Source organism: Trachemys scripta, chromosome 1 (genome assembly GCF_013100865.1).
Source record: "Trachemys scripta elegans isolate TJP31775 chromosome 1, CAS_Tse_1.0, whole genome shotgun sequence".
Taxonomy (NCBI): domain Eukaryota; kingdom Metazoa; phylum Chordata; order Testudines; family Emydidae; genus Trachemys; species Trachemys scripta.
Window position 1 is genome coordinate 29046565 of NC_048298.1, and position 25341 is coordinate 29071905.

General features: G+C 43.4%; 1 protein-coding gene across 3 annotated transcripts in view; it reads left to right on the forward strand.

The window, feature by feature from the left end:
• Positions 1–25341, forward strand: part of CPNE8 (copine 8) — a 263816-nt gene that overhangs the window by 59801 nt on the left and 178674 nt on the right. For 2 of the 3 annotated variants that reach the window (XM_034766921.1, XM_034766915.1), the window contains exons 5-6: positions 11089–11128; positions 20355–20431. In XM_034766921.1, coding sequence (XP_034622812.1) covers positions 11089–11128; positions 20355–20431 — 117 coding nt within the window. Of the gene's footprint in view, positions 1–11088; positions 11129–20354; positions 20432–20618; positions 20641–25341 lie in introns of those variants that run through there. The other variant, XM_034766934.1, reaches the window with a different exon arrangement.

Genomic DNA, 25341 nt, shown 5'->3' on the forward strand with positions numbered 1-25341 from the left:
AATAGCCTAATTCTGTCCTTCCTATTTTTTTTCTGTAGTTTTTATCCTCTACAGTTCCTTGTTAATCTGTTTTTGAAGTTTTCTTTTGTTGTTGTTGAAGAGTTGCAACTTTTAGGTCTGTAAATGAGTGTCCAGGGAGGTTGAAGTGTTCTCCGACTGGTTTTTGAATATTATAATTCTTGACATCTGATTTGTGTCCATTTATTCTTTTGCGTAAAGACTGTCCGGTTTGGCAGCAGAGGGGCATTGCTGGCACATGATGGTATATATCACATTGGTAGATGTGCAGGTGAACGAGCCCCTGATGGTGTGGCTGATGTGATTAGATCCTATGATGGTGTCCCTTGAATAGCTTTGTGGACAGAGTTGGCAATGGGCTTTGTTGCAAGGATAGGTTGAGGAATGTGGACTATCCCTGAATGAATGAAGCAAAAGTGAAAGGCATGCACGTTGACGTGATTAACAAAAACAGGGTGCGAGTGGACATTACAATCAATAGTCCAGTTGTAGAGGCAACAAATGAATTCAGTTATCTGGAATTATACATATCCAACCGTGGATGCTGTTCTAAAGAAATCAGAAGAAGAGTAGGAATGGCCCTCCCAGTCATGGCCTCCTTTACAAAAGTTTGGAAAAACAATGGCATCTTGAAATGTATAAAGTGAAAAACTTTTCTTCCATAGCAATTTATGGAGGTGACTTGTGGGAAATTAATGCTACTCGTAAGAAGTTTGAAGCCTTTAAGAGGTGATGCTGGTGAAGACTCTTGCTTATCTCTGGAATGGAAGAGAAGATTAATGTTTATGTTAAAATATTATGGGAGAGAAGCAGACCCTCTTGTCAGAAATCAACAGATGCAAACTTATGTACTTATGATTCACTCTCAGTACTTCATCAGTCTTTCAGTGATGTTTAAATCTGAGTTAGCCATATAGTTGGTTAATAAAATAATTGATCATATGCTACTTTATAATGGCCATACATTAAACCTATAGTGTAGCATAACTGTTCATTGTCAATACTGGTTAGTATTAAATATTTCTTTTTTTATTAATAGCTGTCTTGCATTATTGCCTAGAAGCCCTAATCAGGATTTGGGAGCCCAAATGTGCTAGATGCTGAACAAACACATGGTCTCTGCTCCAAAGAACTCAGTCTAAGTAGCTTAGACACTAAAACAATGGTCTTTTTTTTACTGTGACTCTAAATCAAATTCATATTTAATCATTCCATTTTAAGGCATCATGTTTGCAGTGCCTTGGTTTTAGAAGACATTTTATCATCTTGGTTATTCCTTGGTAATGAACAAAGGTGTCATTATAATAAAAAGCTAATGGCCAAGTACAGGGGATGGATCACTTGATGATTACCTGTTCTGTTCATTCCTTCTGGGGCACATGGCATTGTCTGCTGTCGAAAGACAGGATACTGGACTAGATGGACCTTTGGTCTGACCCAATATGGCCCTTCTTATGTTCTTGACTGTGGATGTTCTACATTTAAATCTTGTTCCCGCTGGCGTAACTGTCCTGCTACTCTGACTTAATACCACCTCCTCAAGCAGCATAGAATGGTCAGTTTAGTTAGGTTGACACAATGTAGTACACCATTGTAGACACTGTGTTACTTATGTTGACTGTTACTAGCTTCCAGGAGCTGTCCCATAATGCCTACAGTGACCGCTCAGGTCATTGTTGTGAGCTCCACTGCCCAGGGAACATGTAGACAGGAAGCGAAGACTCCTTGGAAAGCCCCACGAATTTTTGAAATTCCTTTTCCTGGTCTCTCGGCTTTGTGAGCAAACCTAGCAGCTCTCGATTGCTACGTGCAACCGCCCAGCTTACCATGTCGGCAACACATTGCAGATGTGCTCTAGTCTGGAGTACACTGGAGGTGTTGGATGTCTTGGGTCTGTGGGTGAAGAGGCTTTGCAGGGACAGCTCTGATCCAGCTTTAGAAACATTGACATCTATGAGCAGATTGATTCGGGTATGCAGAAGAAGGGCTACAATAGTGACCAGCAGCAGTGCTGTGTGAAAGCTAAGGAGCTGCGGCAGGTGTACCAGAAGGCCAGGGAGGCCAACAATCCCTCCGATGCGAAGCTGCAGATCTGCTGCTTCTACAAAGAGTAGCGGCAGAGATTACTCCCTAAGAGCCCAATGGATACTTTGGAGGAGTCTGAGTCACAGGCTCCTGACGTGAATAGAGAGGAGGAGGAGGTGGAAGAGGAGTGGTATGAGGGCAAGCGATCAGGGGATCCAGCTGCACAGCAAGTCAGAACATGTTTTTGACTCCACCGCAGTCCAGCAAGTCCCGAGGGTCCAGCATGGGTGAACCTGATGCAAGGATGGAACCTCTGGTAAGTATGCAGTTTGCTTTGAAATTACAGGGATGGAACCCTCAAAGTAGAAGAACAAAGCTACTCGAACAAGCTCCTTGATTTACTCTTTTTTGCTTGTGCTAGAAGAGCTAGTGAAACAACCAAGAGAGGTAGAGTAATCTGCTTTTTATTCACCTCTAGGCAAGGGGGACCACACGGAGCAGTTATGTGTACCAGGATGTCTTGTGAATCCTCCATAGAGATCTCAGTGACACTTTCATGCAATCCTTTGCCAAAGGCATCTGGGGAGGGCTGCCTTATATCTTCTGCCATGGTAGGACACTTTCCTATGCCACTTAGTGATTACTTCAGCAGGCACTATTGCAGTACACAAGCCAGCAGCATACAGGCCCGGGTGGCACTGGGACATCGTGCTCTTTCTGCCTCTGTTACCCTCAGGAGTGAGGTCAGCTGAAATCACCACCACCTGGAGAAAACAATGCCGATATTCCGTTCCATTGCCTTATACACACATACATACATACTCAAGCCTGTGAGTTTCCCCCCTTGTGTTTCCAACCCCCCTCGTACCCATGAGGGCCATACTCACCATGGCTGGTGCTCTGACTGGTGCCGTGCTGTATCAATCCCAAGGAGAAGTGAGAATGTAGTGCTTACAACTTTCTGGGATCAAGGGGAGTGAGTTCAGTATCCTAAGTTTCAATTTCTGGTGTGAATACACTGACAGTGGTACCTCTGTGTGCTGTATCTGCAGCTGATGGTATTTTGGCCTTGAGGGGCTCTCGTGGAACATCTGTGTCAAATAAGGAAGAGAGAGAAAAGGACTCAGGATGATATGTTCCAGGAGATGCAACTCAGACTTGCAGCATCAGAGAACGAGACCAGGGCCTGGAGGATGATCCTTGCAGACAGCATGGAGAAAGCCCTGGCAGTTCAAGCAGGAAAAGGAGAGGGAGATGCACCAAGACATAATAGGGGTTCTCAGACAACAAACTGAGATGCAGCAGACTCTGGTAGACCTGTAGGTCCAAGAATCCCATGCTCGCCTTCCTCTGCAAGCCAGACACAACTCAATGTCTGGATCGCCCTATACCCCCTCCCCCCCAACATTCCACGTGGCATCAGGGGCTGCTGCTCTACTCCTACCACTTCATCCTGGGAGACATTAAAGACCATCTCAGCTGAACATACACTGATCTATGAAAGACATGGTTGGTGTATGTGTACTGAAGTGGAAATGACTGCTCTTTTGCCTTCATAAATTGTGTTCCTTCATTTTTTAAGTTTTATAACATTCTAAATGTTTATTTGCCTGGTTCATGTTACAGAAGAATAAAATTTTATTCTTTGGAACATAATTTCTTTTTTAATTTACAATATATGCTAACTGGTGCTGAGTAGGTCTATCACCTACCAATTTCTTGTTACTTCATTTTATCACAGGATCCATAACGTAATTCTCAGACAATATTAGTAGGTGCATTGGCAATGTTATATTCCTGCACACACAGCCCTCACTGAAAGACTCATATTGGTCTGTAAAAGAGCAAGGTAACTACAGTATAATGGATGGAGAATGGGAGCAGGGAACACTGGAGGAAATCCCCAAATGCTCTTTGTCTAATAGTAATGCAGCTAGGTTTGACCCTTTATTTATAGTTATTAGTAAACAAATACATGCAGTTATATGGTCAGTATTACATCATAGGCAACTGGAAGAGCAAGTGAGGGCTGGGGAATCAAATTCACAATATATATTCGCTACTGACCATTTCTGGAAAGGTCAGTAGTAAACAGTTCATGGAGCACATTTTGATAGGAAAATTTTCAGTCTGAAAATTTAGACCAGTTCTAATCATTAAAGCACCATTTATACTGTCATTGCCAGGATGATGTAAAGGAATCTTACTGTAAATATAAAGGAGCATTAAAACTTGTTTTATGCTTCTGGGGGAATTCACTAAGAATGGGAACAATTCACTAACAGTGGGAACAACTAAACAGGCAGGCTGCTACATTGTGCTCTGCCTGAGGGAACAGAGCCTGCATCACACCTGCCTCCAAATACCCCGAAGCCCTGCTCCTCCACGCCAAGCACGCCGCAATAGTGAGCCAATGGGATAGTTTCTTTCTCGTTCGTTCGCTTGCTCATCCACGCCCCCCCAACAGTGATTGACATCTCCCCAAGAACACAGGCCCAGCCCCCCTCCCTGCGCTGATTTTTGGCTGCTCTGGGGTGCCCGGGAGGAGCGAGTGACCATTCTTGTGGCTTCCCTTTGCTTACCCTTAGAAGTCATTTTTGTGTGGGGAAGCAAAGAAATCTGTGGACAGCATGAATTCTGCACCCATGCAATGGTGCAGAATTCTCCCAGGAGTAATACTACTCTGGCTCACTATTCAAATGTTCTTTCAAAGCCTCCCTGAGCCCATCTAGCTTGGTATTGAGTTCTACTTGTAGCCTTTGTATCTGGCTGTTCAAATTCAGCAGACAGCCACTCCATCCCAGAGGAAATTCCTCCCTTTGCTTCACAGATATTTTGTAGGACACAGAAGGCAGCTATAATAAATAAGATTTTTTTCACGGAGGTTCAATCTCATAACCAATCTCGTAATTAGACAACGCTGGCAATTCTTAAAATGACTAAAGGCACATTCAACTGTCATTCTCCACCTGATGAGCCTGTAGTTGAAGTGCTCCTTGGTGCTGTTGCGGTGGCTGGTGTATGACTTCATTAGCCCTGGGAGCAAGGCACATGCTGGGTTTCTCATGTCCACTGATTGGCCTTTCAACATTTTCAATGGTAATCCGCTGCTCGGGAAAAAAAGTCCCTGCTTGCAGCTTTCTGAACAGTCCTGCGTTCTTTAAAATGCATTCATTGTGGTAAAATGATCCACCAGCACTTGCATTAGCATAGAAAAGTAGCCCTTTCTGTTGATGTACTCTGTACCAAGGCGGCCGGGTGCTAAAATAGGGATACGTGTGCCATCTATTGCCCCACTCCAGTTTGGGAACACTGTTGCAGCAAAACCATCCACTATGTCCTGCATATTACCCAGAGTCATAGTCCTGTGTAACAGGAGGTGATTAATGGCGCTGCATGCTTGCATGACAGTTGCTCCTGTGGTGGATTTCCTGATTCCAAATTGCTACCGGTCAGTCGGTAATCAATCTCGCACTGCAAGTTTCCACAGTGCAATCACCACTTATTTCTCAATTGTCAGCACAGCTCTCATTTTGGTGTCCCTGCATTGGAGGGCTGGGGTGAGTTTGGCACAGATCCAAGAATGTGGCCTTGTGCATCTGAAAATTCTGCAGCTACTGCTAGTCATCCCAAACCTGCATGATAATGCAATCTCACCAGTCAGTGCTTCTTTCTCAGGGCCAGAAACAGCGTTCCACCATCTGCAGCTGCTCCGTGAATACCGCCAACCATCTCGAATTGTTTCTATGTCCCACAGCAATCTAGCTTCCAAGGAATCATCTTGCGGCTCTGCAAATAGTGCAGGATCAGGTACCCGGTGCATGCAATGCCCGTGACAGTAGTGCAGAGATGTGCAGAGTCTGAGCTTCTGTCAAAGATGGTGGACAGTGAGGATGGATGCATGAATTTGTGGGGATTTTGAAAAGAGGCAAAAATATAAAATATAGATGAAATTATAGGATGGAGAACACTGCATTGTGGGACATTGAACACATGCTCCTAGACACTCTTGTGTGACTCATTTCGGCTTCATGAAGCATTGCAAAAACGTCCTAAAACACCCTGCACTGGATGGTGGCAAGTTGCACGGTGAGATAGCTACCCATGGTGCACTGCATTCTGCATTGATACAAGCACTTCTGGTGAGGATGTGCATCGCTAACAAAAAGGAGCGTAGTATGCACACTCACAAGCAATGTAATAACTCTGACAGCTGTATGCTGACATTACCTAGGTCAACATAATTTTGTAGTGTAGACATGGCCTTTAGTAAATATAAGCTGTGTGGTTTTAGTAGTTTGTTGGAGTTATCTGCTGGAGAGGTTACCCCACCGTGACTCTGTCTGATCAGCAGAGCTTCAGTGTTTTGTAACTTTGTTTCCTCAATAAAGAGCTGTTTACTTACCAAGACTCTAGAATCTGTTGTCTTGGACAAGTTGTGTGGCAGGTGGAAACCCATGTGGAGTACTATCACTTAGGAAGGCAAACCTGCATAGTGATCCCCAACACCTTATAATGGCTTTTAATTTTTTTAAATGTATGAAATCTTAATACTGTAATTTAAAAACTAGACAAAACATTGAAGTGTACATTCAGCTATGGGCTCGCCTCATGGAGTCCGCCTGTGTCCGGCCTCCGTGCAGCCCCGCAAGGACTCGCCAAGTACCTCGGTCTTGATGTGCAGTGTGCCCCCATTGCCAGTGCCCAAAAAGAAGACCAAAAAACATGGCTCCCCAGCACCGGGCAAGGCACCTGCTTCAGGCTACCTGGCCACTCTGCAGCCGTGTGCTTGTACCTTCCCAGTCGGGGCCCTTAGCCCTGTGAAAGGTCCACCACTGACTCCTGGGAGTGGTATGGGACTAAAAACCCTGGCAGCACCAACTCCTTCACAGACTCCCCTGGTGCCGAGAGAGCACAGGTCTCACCTGTGCTGCCGATGCAGTATGTGCCCGAGGAACTGGCAAAGGCTCCCCACGAGGGCAAGTCAGCAGCTAAGACTCCTCAGGTGGCACAGGAGCATCACCGATCTTCCGACAAAGTACCGCTTTCCACCTCCGTGCCGAAGTCGCAGATCAGGTCTGCTGGGGCTCATCCTCGTTCACCATGTTTGCGGTTGCCACCATCTCGATACAGATCGCCTAGAGCAAGACGCTGGTCTCTGTACTACCGACGCTGCTTGCCCTCCCACTGATTGTCCTTTAGGTGCAGTTCCCTGTCGCCTGCCTTGTGGGAGCGATTCCCGTCTTGTCTCTGTTCTCCCCCCCCCCCCCAGCAGCAGCCTCTCCCCTTGTTACCAGCACTGATCACTTCGCTCGGGGCACCAGTCTTTGATGGTGACGGTCAGTAAACAGACCCAGGCATCGACGGCCCAACCGTAGTCACTGGAAGGGGATTTCTCCGGCACGGAAGCCTAGTTCAGCCCCTTGTCTAGACTGCACTCTTTGCTTGCTGGGCATGCATACCCCACAGCTTAGTTCCGGTCGCCCCTGCCGCCTAGGTCTTGGCAGTCCCGTGAGGGATCTGCAAGAAGAAGGGACAGCTGCTGTTGCCCTTCCTCCTTCCGCTCACCCGTGCAACCTGACCTGGCAAAACACCCCGGGGGCCAGAAATGCTCGTTTTGTGGGTGTGGTCGAGAGTGGCGCCCCAGTCACCTTTCAGGATCCACCCTGCTCTTTCCTCAACCGTCTTTGTCCCTTCCGTTCGGCCTGGTCCCAAGTCACCTCAGACATAGTGTCTCATGGTTGCACACTGCAGTTTTCGGCTGTCCCTCCCTCATCAGGGACCCTTCTCACAAGCAACTTCTCATTCAAGAGGGGCAGTGGAGGAGGTCCCTGGGAACATGAAAGGGGTTCTCCCACTACTTTCTAATTCCGAAAGTAAAAGGGGACCTGCAACGTTTCAACAAGTCTCTCAAAAAGTTGAGGTTTTCCATGGTCTCCTTGGCCTCCATCCCCTCCCTGGATCCGGGAGACAGGTACGCCGCCCTCTACTTTGAAGGTGCTTATTTCCACATCTCCATATTTCAAGGTCACAGATGTTTCCTCTGTTTTATGGTGGGCGAACGCCATTTCCAATTTATGGCGCTCCCTTTTGGCCTTACATTTTGTAATGACCTTTGGAGTCAATGAATGGCACCAGTGGTCGCTTACTTCATGTGTCAAGGAGTCCAGGTCTTCCCGTATCTTGACAACTGGCTCATCAAGGGCAGGTCTCGGGATCAAGTGCAGAGAAGTCTCTATCTGGTTCGTTCCATCTGCCACAACCTGGGCCTGTTGATAAATGAGAAAAAATCCAACTTAAAGCCGGTCCAACACACAGAGTTAATAGAAGTGGTTCTCTATTCCACCTGAGCCAGAGCCTTCCTCCTGGAGGTGCGTTTTCAGGCCATGTTGGACCTCATATCCCAGGTGAAGAACCTCCCGCTCACTACATCTCTCACTTGCCTGTGGTTGCTGGGCCACATGACAGACTGTACATATGTGGTCAGTCATGCCCGGCTCCACCTCCAGCGTCTGCAAGCATGGCTGGGGCGTCAGTTTACATCCCCAAAAGACTTGATTTAGACTGGATATTCAGGGTGCCGGATCACATCCTGTCATCCCTGGATTGGTGGTGGAATACTGGGTCAGTGTTGGAGGAAGTCCCTTTTTTGACCCTATTCCCATTGCTGACCCTGCTCTATGTTGCTTTGGGTCTGGACTGGGAAGCCCACCTGGGCGAGCGGAGCACCCAAGGCCGATGGTTGCGGGACAATCTAGCCCTCCACGTCAACGTCAGGCAGCTCAGAGTGGTTTGCCTGGCCTGCCGGGCTTTCTTACCCCACCTGAGGGGCAAGGTGGTGCAGGTTCCCATGGACAATACCACTGCAATGTACTACATGAACAAACAGGTGGAGCCAGGTCGTCAACCCTCTGCCAAGAAGCTCTCAGCCTTTGGCCCTTCTGCGTACGGCATGCCATTAATCTGGTAGCTGCGCACCTGCCCGGCACCAAGAATGTGCTAGTAGATCGCCTCAGCAGGACCTTTTCATCTCAGCACAAGTGGTCGCTCCATCCGGAGTCAGCCAATATGATCTTCTGAAAGTGGGGAACTCCCCAGGTGGACTTGTTCACATCCCGCCAGAACAGGAAATGCCATGTATTCTGCCCGCTCCAGGGGATGGACAGGGGTTCCCGTCAGATGCTTTCCTGCTTCCACGGGTAGGAGCCCAGATGTACGCCTTCCCACCAGTGCCATTGAGTCAGAGTCCTCATAAAAGATCAAACAGGATAGGTCGAGGGTTATCCTGATAGCCCCCAAGTGGCCTCGCCAGCACTGGTTTGGCATGCTGATGGACCTTTCGGTAGCTGCGACTCCCTCTCTGGCTGGACATGCTGTCCCAGAACCACAGCAGTCTCCTGCACCCAAACTTGGAGGCGCTTCACTTGACAGCGTGGCTGCCGCATGGCTGAATGCGGACGAGCGGGAATGCTCGACCCGGGTGCAACAGATCTTGCTGGGAAGCAGAAAGTACTCCACCAGAGCGACCTATCGGGCAAAGTGGAAAAGATTCACATGCTCGGTTCGGCGTCTGCGGGCTGAGCAGGCCTCGCTGCAGTTGATCCTGGTCTATCTTTTGCACCTTAAACTTCAGGGCTTGTCCCTGTTGTCAGTCATGGTCCACCTGGCTGCTATTTCAGCTTTCCACTCTCCATTCCAAGGCAGGTCGGTCTTCACTCATGACATGATGGCCCAGTTCCTGAAAGGTCTGGAGCATCTTTACCCTCATATCTGGGATTCTGTTCCTCCTGGGGATTTGAATCTAGTGCTGTCAAGGCTCATGGGGCCTCCATTCAAACCTCTGGCTTCCTGCTCTTTTCTCCTTCTCTCCTGGAAAGTGGTGTTCCTGGTGTCGGTTCTGTCTGTCTGCAGTGTGCCTGAGTTCAGAGCTCTTACGTCAGAACCACCCTGTACCAGTGTTCTACAAAGATAAGGTCCAGCTGTGGCTGCACCTGGCATTCCTGCCCAAGGTACTTTCCCAATTTCATACTGGACAGGGCATTTTCTTACTGGTCGTCTTTCCGCAACCCCATAAATCTGAAGCGGAGGGCAGGTTACACGCCCTGGATGTCCGGAGGGCTCTGGCTTTCCACATTGATAGGACACTGCCGTTCTGTAAGTCAGCGTAGTTGTTCGTGGCAGATATGATTAAAGGTTGCTCTCTGCTCAAAGGATTTCGTCCTGGATCACAGCCTGCATCCAGTACTGCTACGAGCTGGCAAGTGTACCTCCACTGGCAATAGTCAAAGCGCACTCGACTAGAGAACAAGTGTCATCTGTGGCCTTAGCCCTGGTGCCAATCCAGGAGATCTGTAGAGCTGCTACTTGGACATCTGTCTACATTTACGTCCCATTATGTGCTGACACAGCAGGCCCAGGACAATGCTGACTTCGGCAGGGCAATGCTGCAAGCTGCAAGACTGTGAACTCCGAGCCCATCTCCATTGGCACTGCTTGTGAGTCACCTAGAATGGAATCGACATGAGAAATCACTTTAAGAAAAACTGTTATCTACCTTTTGTAACTGTTCTTCAAGATGTGTTGCTCATGTCCATTCTGTTACCCATCTTCCTGCCCCTCTGTCGGAGTTGCTAGCAAAAAGGAACTGAGAGAGAGTAGGGTCAGTGGCTCCAGATATACCGGCACATGAGCGCAGCACTCAAGGGGGCACCACTGTTGACCCTCCACTGTTTATTTTTAAAGGCAAAAATCTCTGACTGCACACGTGGGCACACGCGCACCTGGAATGGAATGGACATGAGCAACGCATCTAGAAGAACAACAGTTACTAAAGATAGAGAACCGTTTTTTTTTTTTTTATGGAACAGGTTAGTAACCATTTTTTTCTGGTATGAGGGAATCTCATTTACTACTGAAGTTTCTATTCAAAAGTCTTTATATCAATTCTGCATATTTGTTTTGTGTATATGAATACACTGGAATGTCTGTTTTTACATTTCCTTAACTCTGTCACCTGGGAGTAATTGTTTTTCTTTAATTTTTTAGGTATGATGTTGATTCAAAGAGTCCCAACCTATCAAAGCATGTAAGTGGATGGTTATAATACTCTACTTTATTGTGGGTTTTTTCCTTATCTTGTAATTAAAAAGTTACGCTATCTTCTAGAACGTTTATGGTATTTACCGGCAAATAGTGTCAAATGCAGCAGACACAAATACAGGGATTGTGGTGTGTTGTGATTTAGATGTGCATAACTCTTTGCTAAAATGGGATTTTTACATGTCCATCACGCAGAATGTACATTGGGAATGGACATATTTTTTTAAAAGTTAATATCTGTTTAGATAAATGAAGGACATCATCTCCTTATTGACATTTTTGTGGGGCCCAAGAGTTGAGGCAATCTACTTGCTGGTGCATGGATTTTTCTAACTAGAAATCTTTAGCACTTGTAGCGTCATGGAAAGGAAAAGTTCCAGATTATGCAGTATTTTAATTCAGATATACTAGAGCACGATAGAGAGGCTGTAATATCTGTTGAGTATATCTATTTTATTAATAAATGAAGGGAGACTTTGGAAGAGGAATCCCTGGGAATCTGTAGTCTGTCTGGAAGAAGAGGGTAGAAGAGGTTCACTGGGAGCATTGTGCAGGGGCCTGCAGGGAACTCTACAGCTCATTTGGGGAAGAAAAAGGGTAGGTTTGCTAGGGCTGCAGGATGGGGAGAGTGGTTTGGCGCTGACATTTAAATGATTCAGAAATTTTGGGTTGCAGAGACTGTTTCATTATAATCTATATTCAAGAGAAAGTTAAAAAAATCAAGATGCTGCATCTCAAGAATTTCCACCAACTAAAAAAGGACAGTGATTTAAATGTGGAATATCATCTTTTTAAATTAAAGGCATTTCTGTTTTGCATTTTTTTAAATATATGTCCACATAACCCACACAAACCAAAGCAAATATTTGTAGAATTCAGTACATCTTTTAAACTACTTGTCAAATCCTTAAATAAATAAATAAATAAAATAATCAATCACAGGCTCTTTTCAATGGATCTTATAATATGGATGGGGGGGGGAGAACGGTTCCATATGTTTGGGAAGGTGAGTGGTTTATTTGTTGTGGCAGGAAGAGGTGGTTTGAGCATTGGCCTGCTAAACCCAGGGTTGTGAGTTCAATCCTTGAGGGGGGCCACTTAGGGATCTGGGGCAAAATCAGTACTTGGTCCTGCTATTGAAGGCAGGGTCCCAGACTCGATGACCTTTCAGGGTCCCTTCCAGTTCTATGAGGTAGGTATGTCTCCATATATGTTATAACAGGTTATTCTGGGGAGCAATGAATGGGAGTAATTTGGGGGTCAGAGAATTGGAGTGGGGCTATGGTAGGGTGACAGAAAGGGTGGGTGAGGTCTGTTTGTTGGCTATAGGGGATCTCTCCTTGGGAAAGGCAGGGGGTTCCCTAATCCCAGCCCCACTCACTGAGCTGCCATTTGGGGGTAGAGGGCAGAGGGAATGAGCCAAATTTCATAACTTCCATAGGGCCCTGGATGGATTCAAATGTCACTTTCACTCAGAGTGGGTAGGAGGGAGACCCCTCACCCCTGCAAAGGGCTTTTGTCCCAGCCTTCCCAGCTTCAGGGGCTGTGGTCTATCTCCTGCCAGTGGAGTGAAGGGGGGCTCTGGCCTAGAAGGACCAAGGGGAGCCTGAGGAAACAGAAGAGGAAGGGCTGATCAGAGAAGCCCCTGGATGCGGGGCTGTTCCAGGTGTGGGATGTTCCAGGGAAGGGAAATGGGGAGGGCAGAGAAAAGGTTCAAAGGCTATTCATGTAGAACACACAATAGAATAGAAATTCATAAATAATTATAATTAATTATTACATTTTAGAATTTGGTCCACTGAAATGGAGGCAAAATTAAAGTATTATTCATCATGTGTTAGTTACACAATTCTAAAACATATGCTTTAAAGGCACGTTAGTTGTTGGATCCTGTTTTCAGGTGCTTATATCTATAATAATAAAATTGTCTTTTGTTCTGACATTTGTCAGCCCAAAGTGGATGTGTTTGAAGGAGAAATATTCAGTTAAAGTTGTCTAAAGTTTGAAAAACAAACCTTGTCCATGTTTTGAGAAAATTAATATGCTTCACTGTGCTTAGGTAATTAAAAATGGCTTAATTGTAAAATTTCAAACTTCTGGCCTGATTGAAGATTCATTGAAGTCCTGGGAAAATTTCCCATTTATTTCAGTGAGCATTTTAGCAGACCCTAGTACTTAACTGAGAGTGACTTCAATGTGCTTTGATGAAATAATGCTTAGAAATAACAAAATTATAAGTGATTTTGAAAATCTCATACAGGTTGATGGTATGAGCGAATATTACCGCTTCTTCCAGTTATTGTCCCTATGTGTACTCCACATGTGCACCCATGCACTCTTTGTCAGAGATTTTGTCAGCAGTGTCCATGGGTCTGCGCCTGCATCCTACGCACCCTCCTGGTCTGGCACATGAATATGTAGGAAGGGGTGGTCCTGCTGCCACTCCAGTTCCTTCTCAACCACAGGTGCTTGAGATGGAGTGTTGTGTCTGCGTGCTAGCTACCTATCTTGCTGTTTTTTTTCTCTTATTTGTTTTTATTTCTTTAGTATATAGTTAAGACCCTACCAAATTCAGGGCCATGAAAAATGCCTCATGGACTATGAAATCTGGTCCCCCCCTCTCCCCCCAGTGAAATCTGGTCTTTTGTGTGCTTTTATCCTATCTTATACAGATTTAATGGGGGAGACCATTGTTTCTCAAATTGGGGGTGCTGACTCAAAAGGGAGTTGCAGGGGGTGTGCAAGGTTATTTTAGGGGAGTTGTGGTATTGTCACCATTACTTCTGCGCTGTCTTCAGAGCTGGGCGGCTCGAGGGAGGTGGCTGCTGGCTGGGTGCCCAGCTCTGAAGGCAGCGCCTCGCCAGCAGCAGTGCAGGAGTAAGGGTGGCAATACCATACCCTGCCACCCTTACTTCTATGCTGCTGCCTGCAGAGCTGGGCGGCCAGAGAGTGGCAGCTGCTGACCAAGGGACCAACTCTGCAGGCAGCAGCGCAGAAGTAAGGGTGGCAATACCATACCATACCATGCCATCTTTACTTCTGTGGGCAGTGGTTCGCTGCCGGCGGCTCTGCCTTTTCTGCTGCCCAGCTCTGAAGGCAGCACAGAAGTAAGGGTAGCTGTACCTCAACCCCCTCCTACAATAACCTTGCGACCCCCCCCCCACTCTTTTTTGGGTCAACCCCCTACAATTACAACATGGTGAAATTTCAGATTTAAATAGCTGAAATCATGAAATTTATTATGTTTAAAATCTGGTGATTGCAATTGACGACAATGGATTGTGAATTTTTATTTTTATTTTTATTATATATATATATATTTTCCATTTCATAATTTATTTAAGATACCTTTGTTATTTTGCGGAGTTCCCCTGCCTCATTCTTCTTTGCCTGGTCTGATCCTACCTTCCAACTTGGCCTTCCCTGGCTTCAGCCTTTCTTCGCTCTGGTGACCATCCTGGCTTCGGTAAGAAAAGGCTTTGGGGGACCCTCAGAGTCTTCCAGACTATCAGAAAGAAAGATATTCCATTTTGCGGAAAGAGAGACCAAAAGAAGGGGAAGAGACTTGAGAAAAAAGAGACGACATGTCCGAGCATGGGTTACTGCTGAGGTGTCTACATCTTCCAGTATGGTGACCCTAATACTGCCAAAGAAGACCATGTTGCATTCTGAGAAACCTTCCAAGAAACAATCTTGAGTGAGTGGCATCAGCATCTGTATTAGGATTGGCGCCTTTCTAAGCACAAGAACAACTAGCTCTTTAAGGATTGCTCCTTTCTCAAAGTGCAGTTGGTAACCAATGAGGCCCTATCTTTTTTCTGCTCCTTGGGCATCTGACTCAATATGGAAAAATCTATTCTCATACCTATACAATCAATAGACTTCACTGGAGCCAGTCTGGACTCCGCTACTTCCTGAACATACTTGTCCATGGATAGGTTCACTACAATGCACAGTCTCACTTCCATGATAAAGCAAAGCCTGCAAACCATAGCAAGGTTTTGCCTTCAACCCCTGGACCACATGGCAGCTCGTCCTTTTGTAACATCCCTGGCAAGACTACACTCCCGTTGGCTCAGGTCTGTCTATACACCCATCAAGCATCATCTGTCTAAGGGGGTATCAATATCTCAATGAGTCCTCAACTCCCACAAAGACCTTTTGGATCCATCCATTAATTGTAAGGGTTTTCCATTGTTACATTCTCCTGATATGCTTGCCATCACTTCCTATCCAACATCAAGGGCCACTCAATGTTACAACTGCGGTGTGGGTGGTCAGGCCCAGTGGCTAGCACAGAAGTCATGCCTAGTGGTTGGTGTGGGAGCCAGGGGTCAAGTCTGAGGGTTGGCGCCAAGGGCCAAGCTGGGGCATCGGAGCTGGAGTCAGGAGCTCTCAGGGAAGCAGAGGACTGGAGTAAGACAGGAACAAGGCTGTGAATGAGGTAGGGGAAAGGCTGGAGCAAGACTGGGGACAAGGCTGTCAAGGGAGTAATCACATTTGTGGACATAAGTGTTGAGCAGCCAATGACCTGCTGGTGAGCAGACCTGCTGGCTCCCTTCAGCCAATCAGGCAGTCCTACCACAACCCAGTTGAGCTTATTAATTTACGTGGAGACTGGGCTGGCCAGTCCTCAGTCTCAGCTGAAGGAGCTAATTCCTGACACTTGATCAGAGTAACCCTGGACAATAGAGGAGCAGTATATTCTTTAAAGAGCCAAGGAGAAGAAAGACCACCCCCCCAGCCTTACGCTTAGAATCCATAAAACTTTGGAATTGGTGCACCTCCCACCGCATAGAGATTTCAGCTATTTATCTACTGGGATTGCAGAACAACATAGTGGACTCCTTGATTAGTGTTTCTGTCATGACCACAAGTGGGTACTGAACAAGGCAGTATTTCAGAAAACTTGTCTTAACTTGGACTCACCAGAGAGAGATCTCTATGTTGACACCGTCCTATATGAAGTCTCAAGGGTTCTGCTTGAAAGGAGGACACAGTTGCAAGTTGTTGAGAGATGCTGTCCTTACCTGTTGGCTTTGAATATTACTATATCCTTATTCCCTCATCTCTGTCACTCCTCAAGGTTCTGAGCAAGAGAGACTGGTGGCCATCCTCATAGTGCCATCCTGGCCAAAAACAGGTATGATTCCCAGTCCCTGCAACTGCCTCTGCCTTCCTCTGACAGCAGACCTCCTCACCCAGGAATCAGGAGCCATGACTCACCCAACCTCTCATTAATTCACCTCAAAGCCTGGCTCCGAGATGGCTCTCTCCAAGCAGAACTGATCATCAGTAGAAAACCCATCATAAGGAAAATTTACCAGCAGAAGTGGAAACATTTTTAAGCCTGGTGTAATCCATACTTCCTCTTGAGTTCACCTTACACCCACTCTTTATTTCCTGCTAAATCTAAAACTCCTGGGTTTATCACTGAGCTCAGTCAAAGTTCATCTGGCTGCCATTACAACCTTTCACTCCCCTCCCCACCCCCCTTTTTTGTCTTTGCTCACCATGAAGTTCCTTAAGGATCTGTTTAACCTTTTTTGTGCTACTTCCGGATAATGGCAACGTTTTGTTGGGAACCAAGAGACTGCAAATCAGCAGAATCAAATGTAGTTGGCTTTTGTGTTCTGGCCACCCTACTAGTATCGCTCTCTTGACCACCTGTAGTTTGGATGGCCTTTTCTGTAGCCTCTTTGATTTCCATCAGCTTTGCTGTAGAAACTGGGAAGTTGTGCATCATGTCAGTGGATTTGGCGTCCTAATCCCCTTCCCCCATCTTGCTGATGTTGGGTATATATATCTTGCTCAGGATGCCAGCTAACACCAGTACAGTAATTGAACTCTACCAGGCAGTGCTGGAGGTGCATCAACATGCGCTGCAATCTCTTTCGAGCACTACAAAGGCATTATTGTCTGAAAGGGTTTATTATCTGATTTCACTGTTACTCGGGGGCCGGCCATATGTGTACTGATGGTATTGCTCCACTCCAAATACTGCAGCCAGAAGCTCTTGTCTATTTGGGCATACACCTGTTCAGTCTCTGATGGGGCTCTGCTGCCATAAGCGACTGACTGCTCCTGCAAGGGAGCTACGACCAATCCTTTATCTAGTGTGTTACGCTGAAGTGTCACTGGCATTCCTGGCTAGTAGTACTTTAGGATGGATGTCTGTTATTTGTTTCATATGCCAAATGCTTGTTGTTGGGGACCTTCCCAGTCCCACTCAATATCCTCCTAGTGAGCTGACATATTAGTTCCGCTACTGAAGCCAGGAGTGGACAGAACTTGGTCAGAAAATTTATCATTCCTATGAAGTGCTGTAACCCTTTCACATCCACTGGAGCTGGCATATCTCTGATTGTGTTTATCTTGTTGGGATCTGCTTTTGTCCCTCTGCTATGAGCAGATATCCAATGTATGTCACCTCATGCTGTCTGAGTACCATTTTTTTTCTGGGTTCAGTTTTATGTTCTTCCTGTATCCCTGTATAAAAGCCTGTAATTTTCTGCTATGGTCTGATTCAGCTTCTGTATAATTACTCTCTTCACTACAATGAGGCGATCATCTGCCATTATTACCTAAGCAGTGAGTCTTCTCTGGAACACCTCTGGTGCTGACCATATGCCCATCAACATGCAAAGCTATTTGTAGTGAGCAAATGATGTTGCAAAGGTTGTCAACATGCCAGACTCATTCCTCACATCAGATGGTAAAGTCTGGCTTTGAGAAGTCCTGGTAAGATGTTGCTATGCACTGACCGCAATTGATAACATCTCTTCAGTGCCTGGTTCAATGTCTGTGTGTCTGTGCAGAAGAATATGTCTGATGACTTCTTTACACCACCCTGCTGTTTATCCAGGCTGTACTGGCTTCTGAAGGTGGTGAGATACTCCTACTCTGCAGACTTTCAAGCTCCTTGAGTACTGAATTACAAAGTGCCACTGGTATTTTCCTTCATGGGCAGCATGCAGGTTCTATTTTGTTGTCTACTTTCAGTTGCAGCTTTCCTTCAAGGCACCCATTGCCTTTGAAAACATCCCCATATGCTTTTAAAATAGTCTCCATTGTCCATGGGACTCCCCTTTTTGTTTCTTGCACTGCAGCTATAGAATTCTGATGCTACACCCTGATCAGATCCATGACTTGTATGGATGTATTCCCCAATGAGGTCTGTGGAGCTTAGCATCCATGACCACAAACTTCAGTTGGTACTGTCTTATTTTTGGGTTGGTTACTGTGAGGTCACATTTTCTCTGAGCTGCATTATGCCCTCATACATTACAGTAACTTCTCACTTAACGTTGTAGTTATGTTCCTGAAAAATGCGACTTTAAGCAAAACGATGTTAAGCAAATCCAATTTCCCCATAAGAATTAATGTAAATGGGGGGGGGGGGTTAGGTTCCAGGGAATTTTTTTTCACCAGACAAAAGACTATATTATAACTCTCTCACACAATTCACACGCTCTCTCACACACATAGTGCTTTTAAACATAAGAGACTGAAGTTAGGCTCCTAAGTTCACATTTAGGCACCTGCCTGATTTTTTTTTTTTTTTTTTTAAAGCGCTGAGCACCCAACAGCCACCATTGAGGTCAATATGCATATTGATCTCATCGAAATTGCAAAACAGACACTGTAGTAACATAGCCTAGTTTCCAAGGTCAATAACCACAGAACCTCACTTTACCTAGTGTCATGCCTATGGAAATAAGTTTACCTTTTATTTGAATGTAGAGAAGTCATACATTTTAAAATGTTAAGTCTGCTATTACTGAATATATTTGTGTATATCTCTCATTTGATATTTCTGAAAGATAAATTAACAGTTATATTGTCAATGTTTCCATGTGAATTTCAGGTGTTTCATAGGACCGTAACTTTGTATTTATGGAGTAATTCCTGAGTGTTATCAAGCATCTACAGTTCCACTGAAGTCAACTGAAGCTTTTTTAAAGGGAATTGAGGGTGGTTGTTTCAGGCTCTTTTTCCTATTTAGTTATTCGTATCACAGATGGATGTTTTGAGACAACAGGTCCTTCTGTATGTTGTACCTTATTTAAACATGTATAAAAATATTGTCAAACCTCTATAGCAGTGTTTTAGGATACAAGGACATTTTTGAAACTTTGCATTTAATGACTGTATATTTATTTGTGATTATTATATTGATTTGTGCAGCATGTCTTAATGAATGATTCTTGTGCCATTAGTTATCTTGATGAGAACTGCAATCACTCTATTTAATATGAATATTGTTTTCTATCTAAAGTACTTATTCACTAAAGGAATTAAACCACTATAGGTCTTCATTTGTCAATTTGTAAAACTGAGTTAGGTCTTTCTCATAACTTATGGTATAGAATTTATGGGAATAGATGCTCTGGAATGCCTCTTGTCTTGAAGTGAGATGGATTTTGAAATGTGATTTGGTTTCCAGTATGCATAGTAGCCTTACCAGAATAAAAAAGGAAGTATCCATCATGAAAGGGACACTTTTTCCACTAGTTGAAGTCACAGTGACATCTCTGAAGTTGTATAAGATACAAATCACTGTAGAGTTCAGTCCATTGTGTTATAGTTTGGTTCGGGGGAGTCTGATAGACATACTCATTTATACTTATTTTTATTTAAATTACATTTATTGATGAGATTAATAATTTACAAAGCAGTAGATGAAACATTTTGTGCTCTGCTTCTGTAAATTAAACCTAATCATTACTCTCGGGATACCCAGAGATCACTGATGTTACAGGTGCACAAAATAGTCATCAGAAATCAAAGTTAAATTTCAGGTTTATTTGAAAATAAAGGACAAAAAATCAGGCAAAGGGGAATTATTGCTAGAAAATGCTATTTAAGTTTCTAAGAAAGTATTAAAAGAATTAAAAGTTTAATTTTGAATGTAAAAGAGTAACTGAAAGAAACTCCTTTTAGTTTAAAAACCTGGGATGTGTTGCATTATATACTGTACATACTACCGTATTTCTAATTTTAATGTACCTAATTTTATATCAAATATAAGTAAAGTCTGATTTATGAATCATTGTGTAATCCCACGCTATTTGGCAGAATATAAATGCATATACAGATAAAGCTCAATAATGAAAAACAGGATAAATATGTTCTAGGAAAGTTCAAAGACCAGATCAATATAAAAACAGGATGTATTGGTGTCTTATGACATTTTTTTTCTCTCTTTTCAGGATTTTTTGGGACAAGTGTTTTGTACACTAGGAGAGATAGTTGGATCACAGGGAAGCAGACTGGAAAAGGCAATTGCGTAAGTGCATCCTTCTTGACTCTTGGATAAATAAGCACTGCTTCATAAGGTGTGGTCATTTCTATTAATTTATAGAGGTACTTTGCCATATGCATTGTGGCAGACAATGTCTTGGAGAAAATAAATTGACAGGTGCCACAAACAATTTTCCATTATAGATTTTTATTATATTTCTTTTCTGTTTCAGGTAATTCTCAAATTAACTGATGATGTATTTAAATATCTTGTCTCCTTTCTTTGTTCTCAACTCTCTTTTAACTACATCGAGTGTATTGCCCTTAGCGAGATTTTGTTCTTTTTTGGGATGATGATCTGTTTTATATTTGTAAGTGTAGGTTTAGAAATGGTTCACTATAGAAACAGCTTTGATTATGGTCTTAATTTTGTCAATAAGATAAATAGCTAGCTTTAATTTTAACCTTAATTTCTTCTTTGAGTGCTATCCCTGTGGGTTCTCCACTTCAGGTGTCGGTGTGTCCCAGTGCCGCTGATTGGAGATTTTCCTTAGCAGTGCCTGGTTGGGGCGTGCGGGCGCAGTGGCTGTCTCACTGTGCTGTTGGTGCTTCATCGAGCACTCGCGTGGCCTGACCCCCTCAGTTCCTTCTCAATCATTCTTGGGTGCAGACCGAGCTCCAAAAGCAGTGTCGAAAAAAACCTAGAAAAGAGTTAAAAATAGTTGTTTAACTTTTTCATTCTTAGGCTTACATTTCCGTTTTTAATTAATTAGCTTTTTCTCTAAATAAACAAAACACTGGGAGAAACCTATCCATTTTTCTCTTTCATTGAAATGTTTCCAAAAAAAAAAAAAAGACACAAAATGAAAATGCCAGGCTCTAAGTTTTAAGATGCACTTTGTGCAAGGATGCTATGACTGTCTCCAATGGGCACTCGCAGTGCGTCCGTTGCTTAGGGGAGGTGCACATTTCTCAAAAATGTGCCCACTGCAGCAACCTCAAAACCAGAGTGAGGTGGGATAGAGATCTGTGACTCAATATGATTCTTATGGAGAAATCCCTAATGCCATCTTCTGATCCTGGAAAAATCCCATTGAGGGACACTCAGGTTGGATTTGATTTAAATCAAATTGATTTAAATCACTAGTCAGGAAGACTCGATTTAATCATGGATTTCTACATAAAAGTGCTTTCTTGTTGGTTGTTATAACCTTAATAGATATTCTTCACAACTCGGAGATAGATGTAGGTTTCATTTTTAGAAGGTACACACTATATATTTAAGTGATTTATTTTGAAAACTTTTCAGATTAGTTTTACAGCTATTTCAGAACATGAATGATTGTTTGGTTATTTCATTTACCAAAGGTAATTGAAGCAGATAGTTCATCTCCCAATGACTTCATAAATACACCTCTACAGCGATATAACACGACCCGATATAACGCGGTAAAGCAGTGCTCCAGGGGGACGGGGCTGCACACTCTGGTGGATCAAAGCAAGTTCGATATAGCATGGTTTCACCTATAACGCGGTAAGATTTTTTTGGCTCCCGAGAACAGCGTTATATCGGGGTAGAGGTGTATCTCCAAGTCAACAGGTTAATCATTAATATTTGGAGGATTTTCTTGCCATGCTGTATTAGGAGGAGAACATCACCAGACAGACATTTAAATTGTTTTATTTAACTAAAACAACAATGTTATGTATTTTGAATTTTTTTCTTCAATAGCAAACATATATTTTAGCAAAACCAGCATATGAATTTTTGAATTTAATTAAACATAAACAAATTTTAAAATCAGGTTTGTTTTTGTTAAAATTGTTTTTAACTAAAATAGTTAAATGAAATATTTAAAAAACAAGAAACAAAAATTAAATGGACTATGTCAGCCAGGTCAACAGCTCAGAACATAATGAGAACATAACATAACATAATGAGAAACTTAAAACATTGGCTTCTGCAGCTAACTCAGTCGTCTTCACCTTTGATTTCTTGTTTGTTCATAATCTGGAAAAGAAGAACAAGCTTTCCTGCTTTTTTAGGTCCCAAACGATTTCTCAATTTGGAATAAATTAATCCAAAGGAAGAAAATATTCTTTCTACACCGGCAGAAGAAGCTACTGCTGTTAAAAGTGAGATTATCACTTCAACAGTCTCTGATACCAAGTACTTAAGTAACTTCCACCAGTTCACTGGTGTGACTTTTTCTTTAAAACATCATCAGCAAACATATATTTCTTGAATGGTTCACCCTTAGGTCCGAAGTTTATTATAGTTGGCATTATGGAGGGATGATTGTTGGATGTCCATGTCCTAGCCAACTCTCTTCTTCAGCAGTTAAGGTTTGATCCTGGTACTGATTGAGAATATTTGCAAGAAAATGAGCTGGAGATAATACTTGTCCCATTTTTTTTTTTTAAAATGTTTGTAATTTAGCTCTGTCATTGCATATTTTTCTTTTTAAGATCTCACTCAGTTCCTTCCAAGTTTCAACAGCGTCAGCAATAAAACAGCTATTTCCCGGCATTTTGTTCAAGGCTACAGAAATAGGCTTCAGCTAACTCCTCATGTGTTCAACATTTCTCTTAAACCCAATGTTGAGAATTTTGGCTGTGACAGTGCCATCTATTTTTTCACGTTTTTGTTCACAAACTATCATCAGATTAGGCCAGTTCTTGATATAGTGCTCAAAACAGTCCACTACTGAGTTCCATCTCACGTCTTGTGGGAGAGTTAGCTTGGTTCCTCCCACTTTTTTCAGAGCAGCTGCTGCAAAATGGTTGTTACAGAAGTGTTTTTTTGCGATTTCAAAACCTTAGCCTTTATTTCTGGAACACTGAAGTCTTTGGCTAGGAGGTGAATCAAATGAACACTGCAACCGTATGTTGTTAGCTTGGGACTCTCTTCTAAATAATTTCTTCTAATCTTGGATACATCTGCAGCATTGTCTGTGACCAAGCTGCGTACTAGACATTTGAATTTTTTTTTCAGTTTGTTATAGCTTTTACTGTTACTTCTTGTAAGTATTCTGCTGTGTGTGCATTTCCTGATGTAGCAATTGTTTCTATAAGGAAGATATTCCCGTCTTCTGTTGTCACATAAGCATATACAACAGGATCATTGTGGACATTGCTCGATCCATCAAGACTCAGATTAACAATTTTACCCTCTAGACCTTTTTCACACTGCTCAATTTCTCTTTCATACATTTTATCCAGCAATTTCCCTGCGACATCTGCTCTGTTGGGTGGATTGTATACTAATAGGCTATAGAACCTTACTCACTACTAAAAAAATCCATACATATATTGGCTGTTATACATATAGTTTAAAAAACTTACTTACATAAACCTACACAACCACACACATTTTCTAAAGAAAAAATAGCATGCTACTTTTTGAATTGTGGTCTTTATGTTCTGTCAGCCTGTGGTGGGAGAGCAATTATGGGAAGGCAGTTACCCTGTGAAAATCACAGGGTATGCTATACCAATTTAATAATTTACAATATGTATAGAAAGTACCGGAAAAAAGTAAGTCTTCCTGCACATTTGATCTTTCTTCCTTGACTTCTTATCTTATCTTAAGCAGATTTAAAAAAAAAATTCCCTTTAGATCCGTTAAGATTGCCAAGACCATTAGGGAGCCTAGGTAAGAACATGTAAAGGAGAAGGTGAAATTATTCTGGGGGATCTGATACATACAGTATGGTTTCCTGATATTCTGATTAAATAAAGGTAGGCTGGTAATATAGACCACTTGCAGATTCCAGCAACATAACATATGGATGGTTAACATCACCATGCTTGTACTCTACATGCCCAGTTCATGGCTTGTGAGGCTTTTTCCAGAACTGAAGACACTGAGCTGTCCAGAATATGGGTTACACAAAGTATTATCTGGAAAGTCTTAGAAACACTACAAAGGGAAGATATCATCTTAGACTATTCAGAATAAGTAGGAGGGACCACCTCAAGGACAGGTCTCTCTTGCAGTTGAGTCTATGGTATCACCTCTTAGGTGGACAGGCTAAGATTTTTCTTGGGAAGGTGGTTTTTGAGATGATAGCTTTTCTTCCAATGTTCTTCAATGGGCAATTACTCCTGTGCTCATCCAGAAAGGCCACAGAACTTAAGGCTATACGAGATTTACTCTTACTTCATCCTTGGGTCTCACAACATTGAAGGAAATGCATAAGGGGGAAAGGAGTGATATCTGATCTGCAAGAGGAGTTCTTCAGACATAAGTTCAAGGGAAGAGAGTGAGTGTTTCAGAGTACAAGATTAAGATGTTTGAGCATGAGGAGATGACTCAAAAAACTAAGGAAATGTAAGAGCCTTTAATGAAGGTGCTGGCACAGATTCAGGGAAAATACAAATGTAAACGCTGCTCAGATCCAAACTGGAAGTCCTGTTCCTGTGGTGCCATACAGGGATTGATAAGGAAGTGTACTGGCTTTTCAGTAGTAACTGAGGTTAAAAAATTTGGATGCAAGTGTCCAACCAGGGCAACCTAGTCAAAAAGGGTGTTGATGTCAAAAGCTAGATCTGCATCTCAAACGGAGAGTGCTCTGTGCGCTGACACTCATTTCCTATGGTTCATTAATTACAAGACACATTTGCACCTGAATTCTTCTCTGGACAGGGAGAAATGGGCTGCCTATAAGATTGGCTTTGGAAAATGAGTGCTTTCTAGGTGGCACCTGTGCGGAGAGTACATCTTCCTCTTCAGAAAACGAGGATAATGGAATGGCATCCTCACAATGTTCATAACAACAGACCTTGGATGGATTTCAAGAGCTCTTTTTCTTAGCCTTTGGATTGGAGAAAGGCCATCTAGCTAGAGACACTACCTGTGTGAGCTGACAAAGCATCCTCTATGGAATGACTTTCACCTTCCTCTAATGCTTACTTTGAGCCCTAAGGATGTATATGTTACAGGGATTGGTTCTT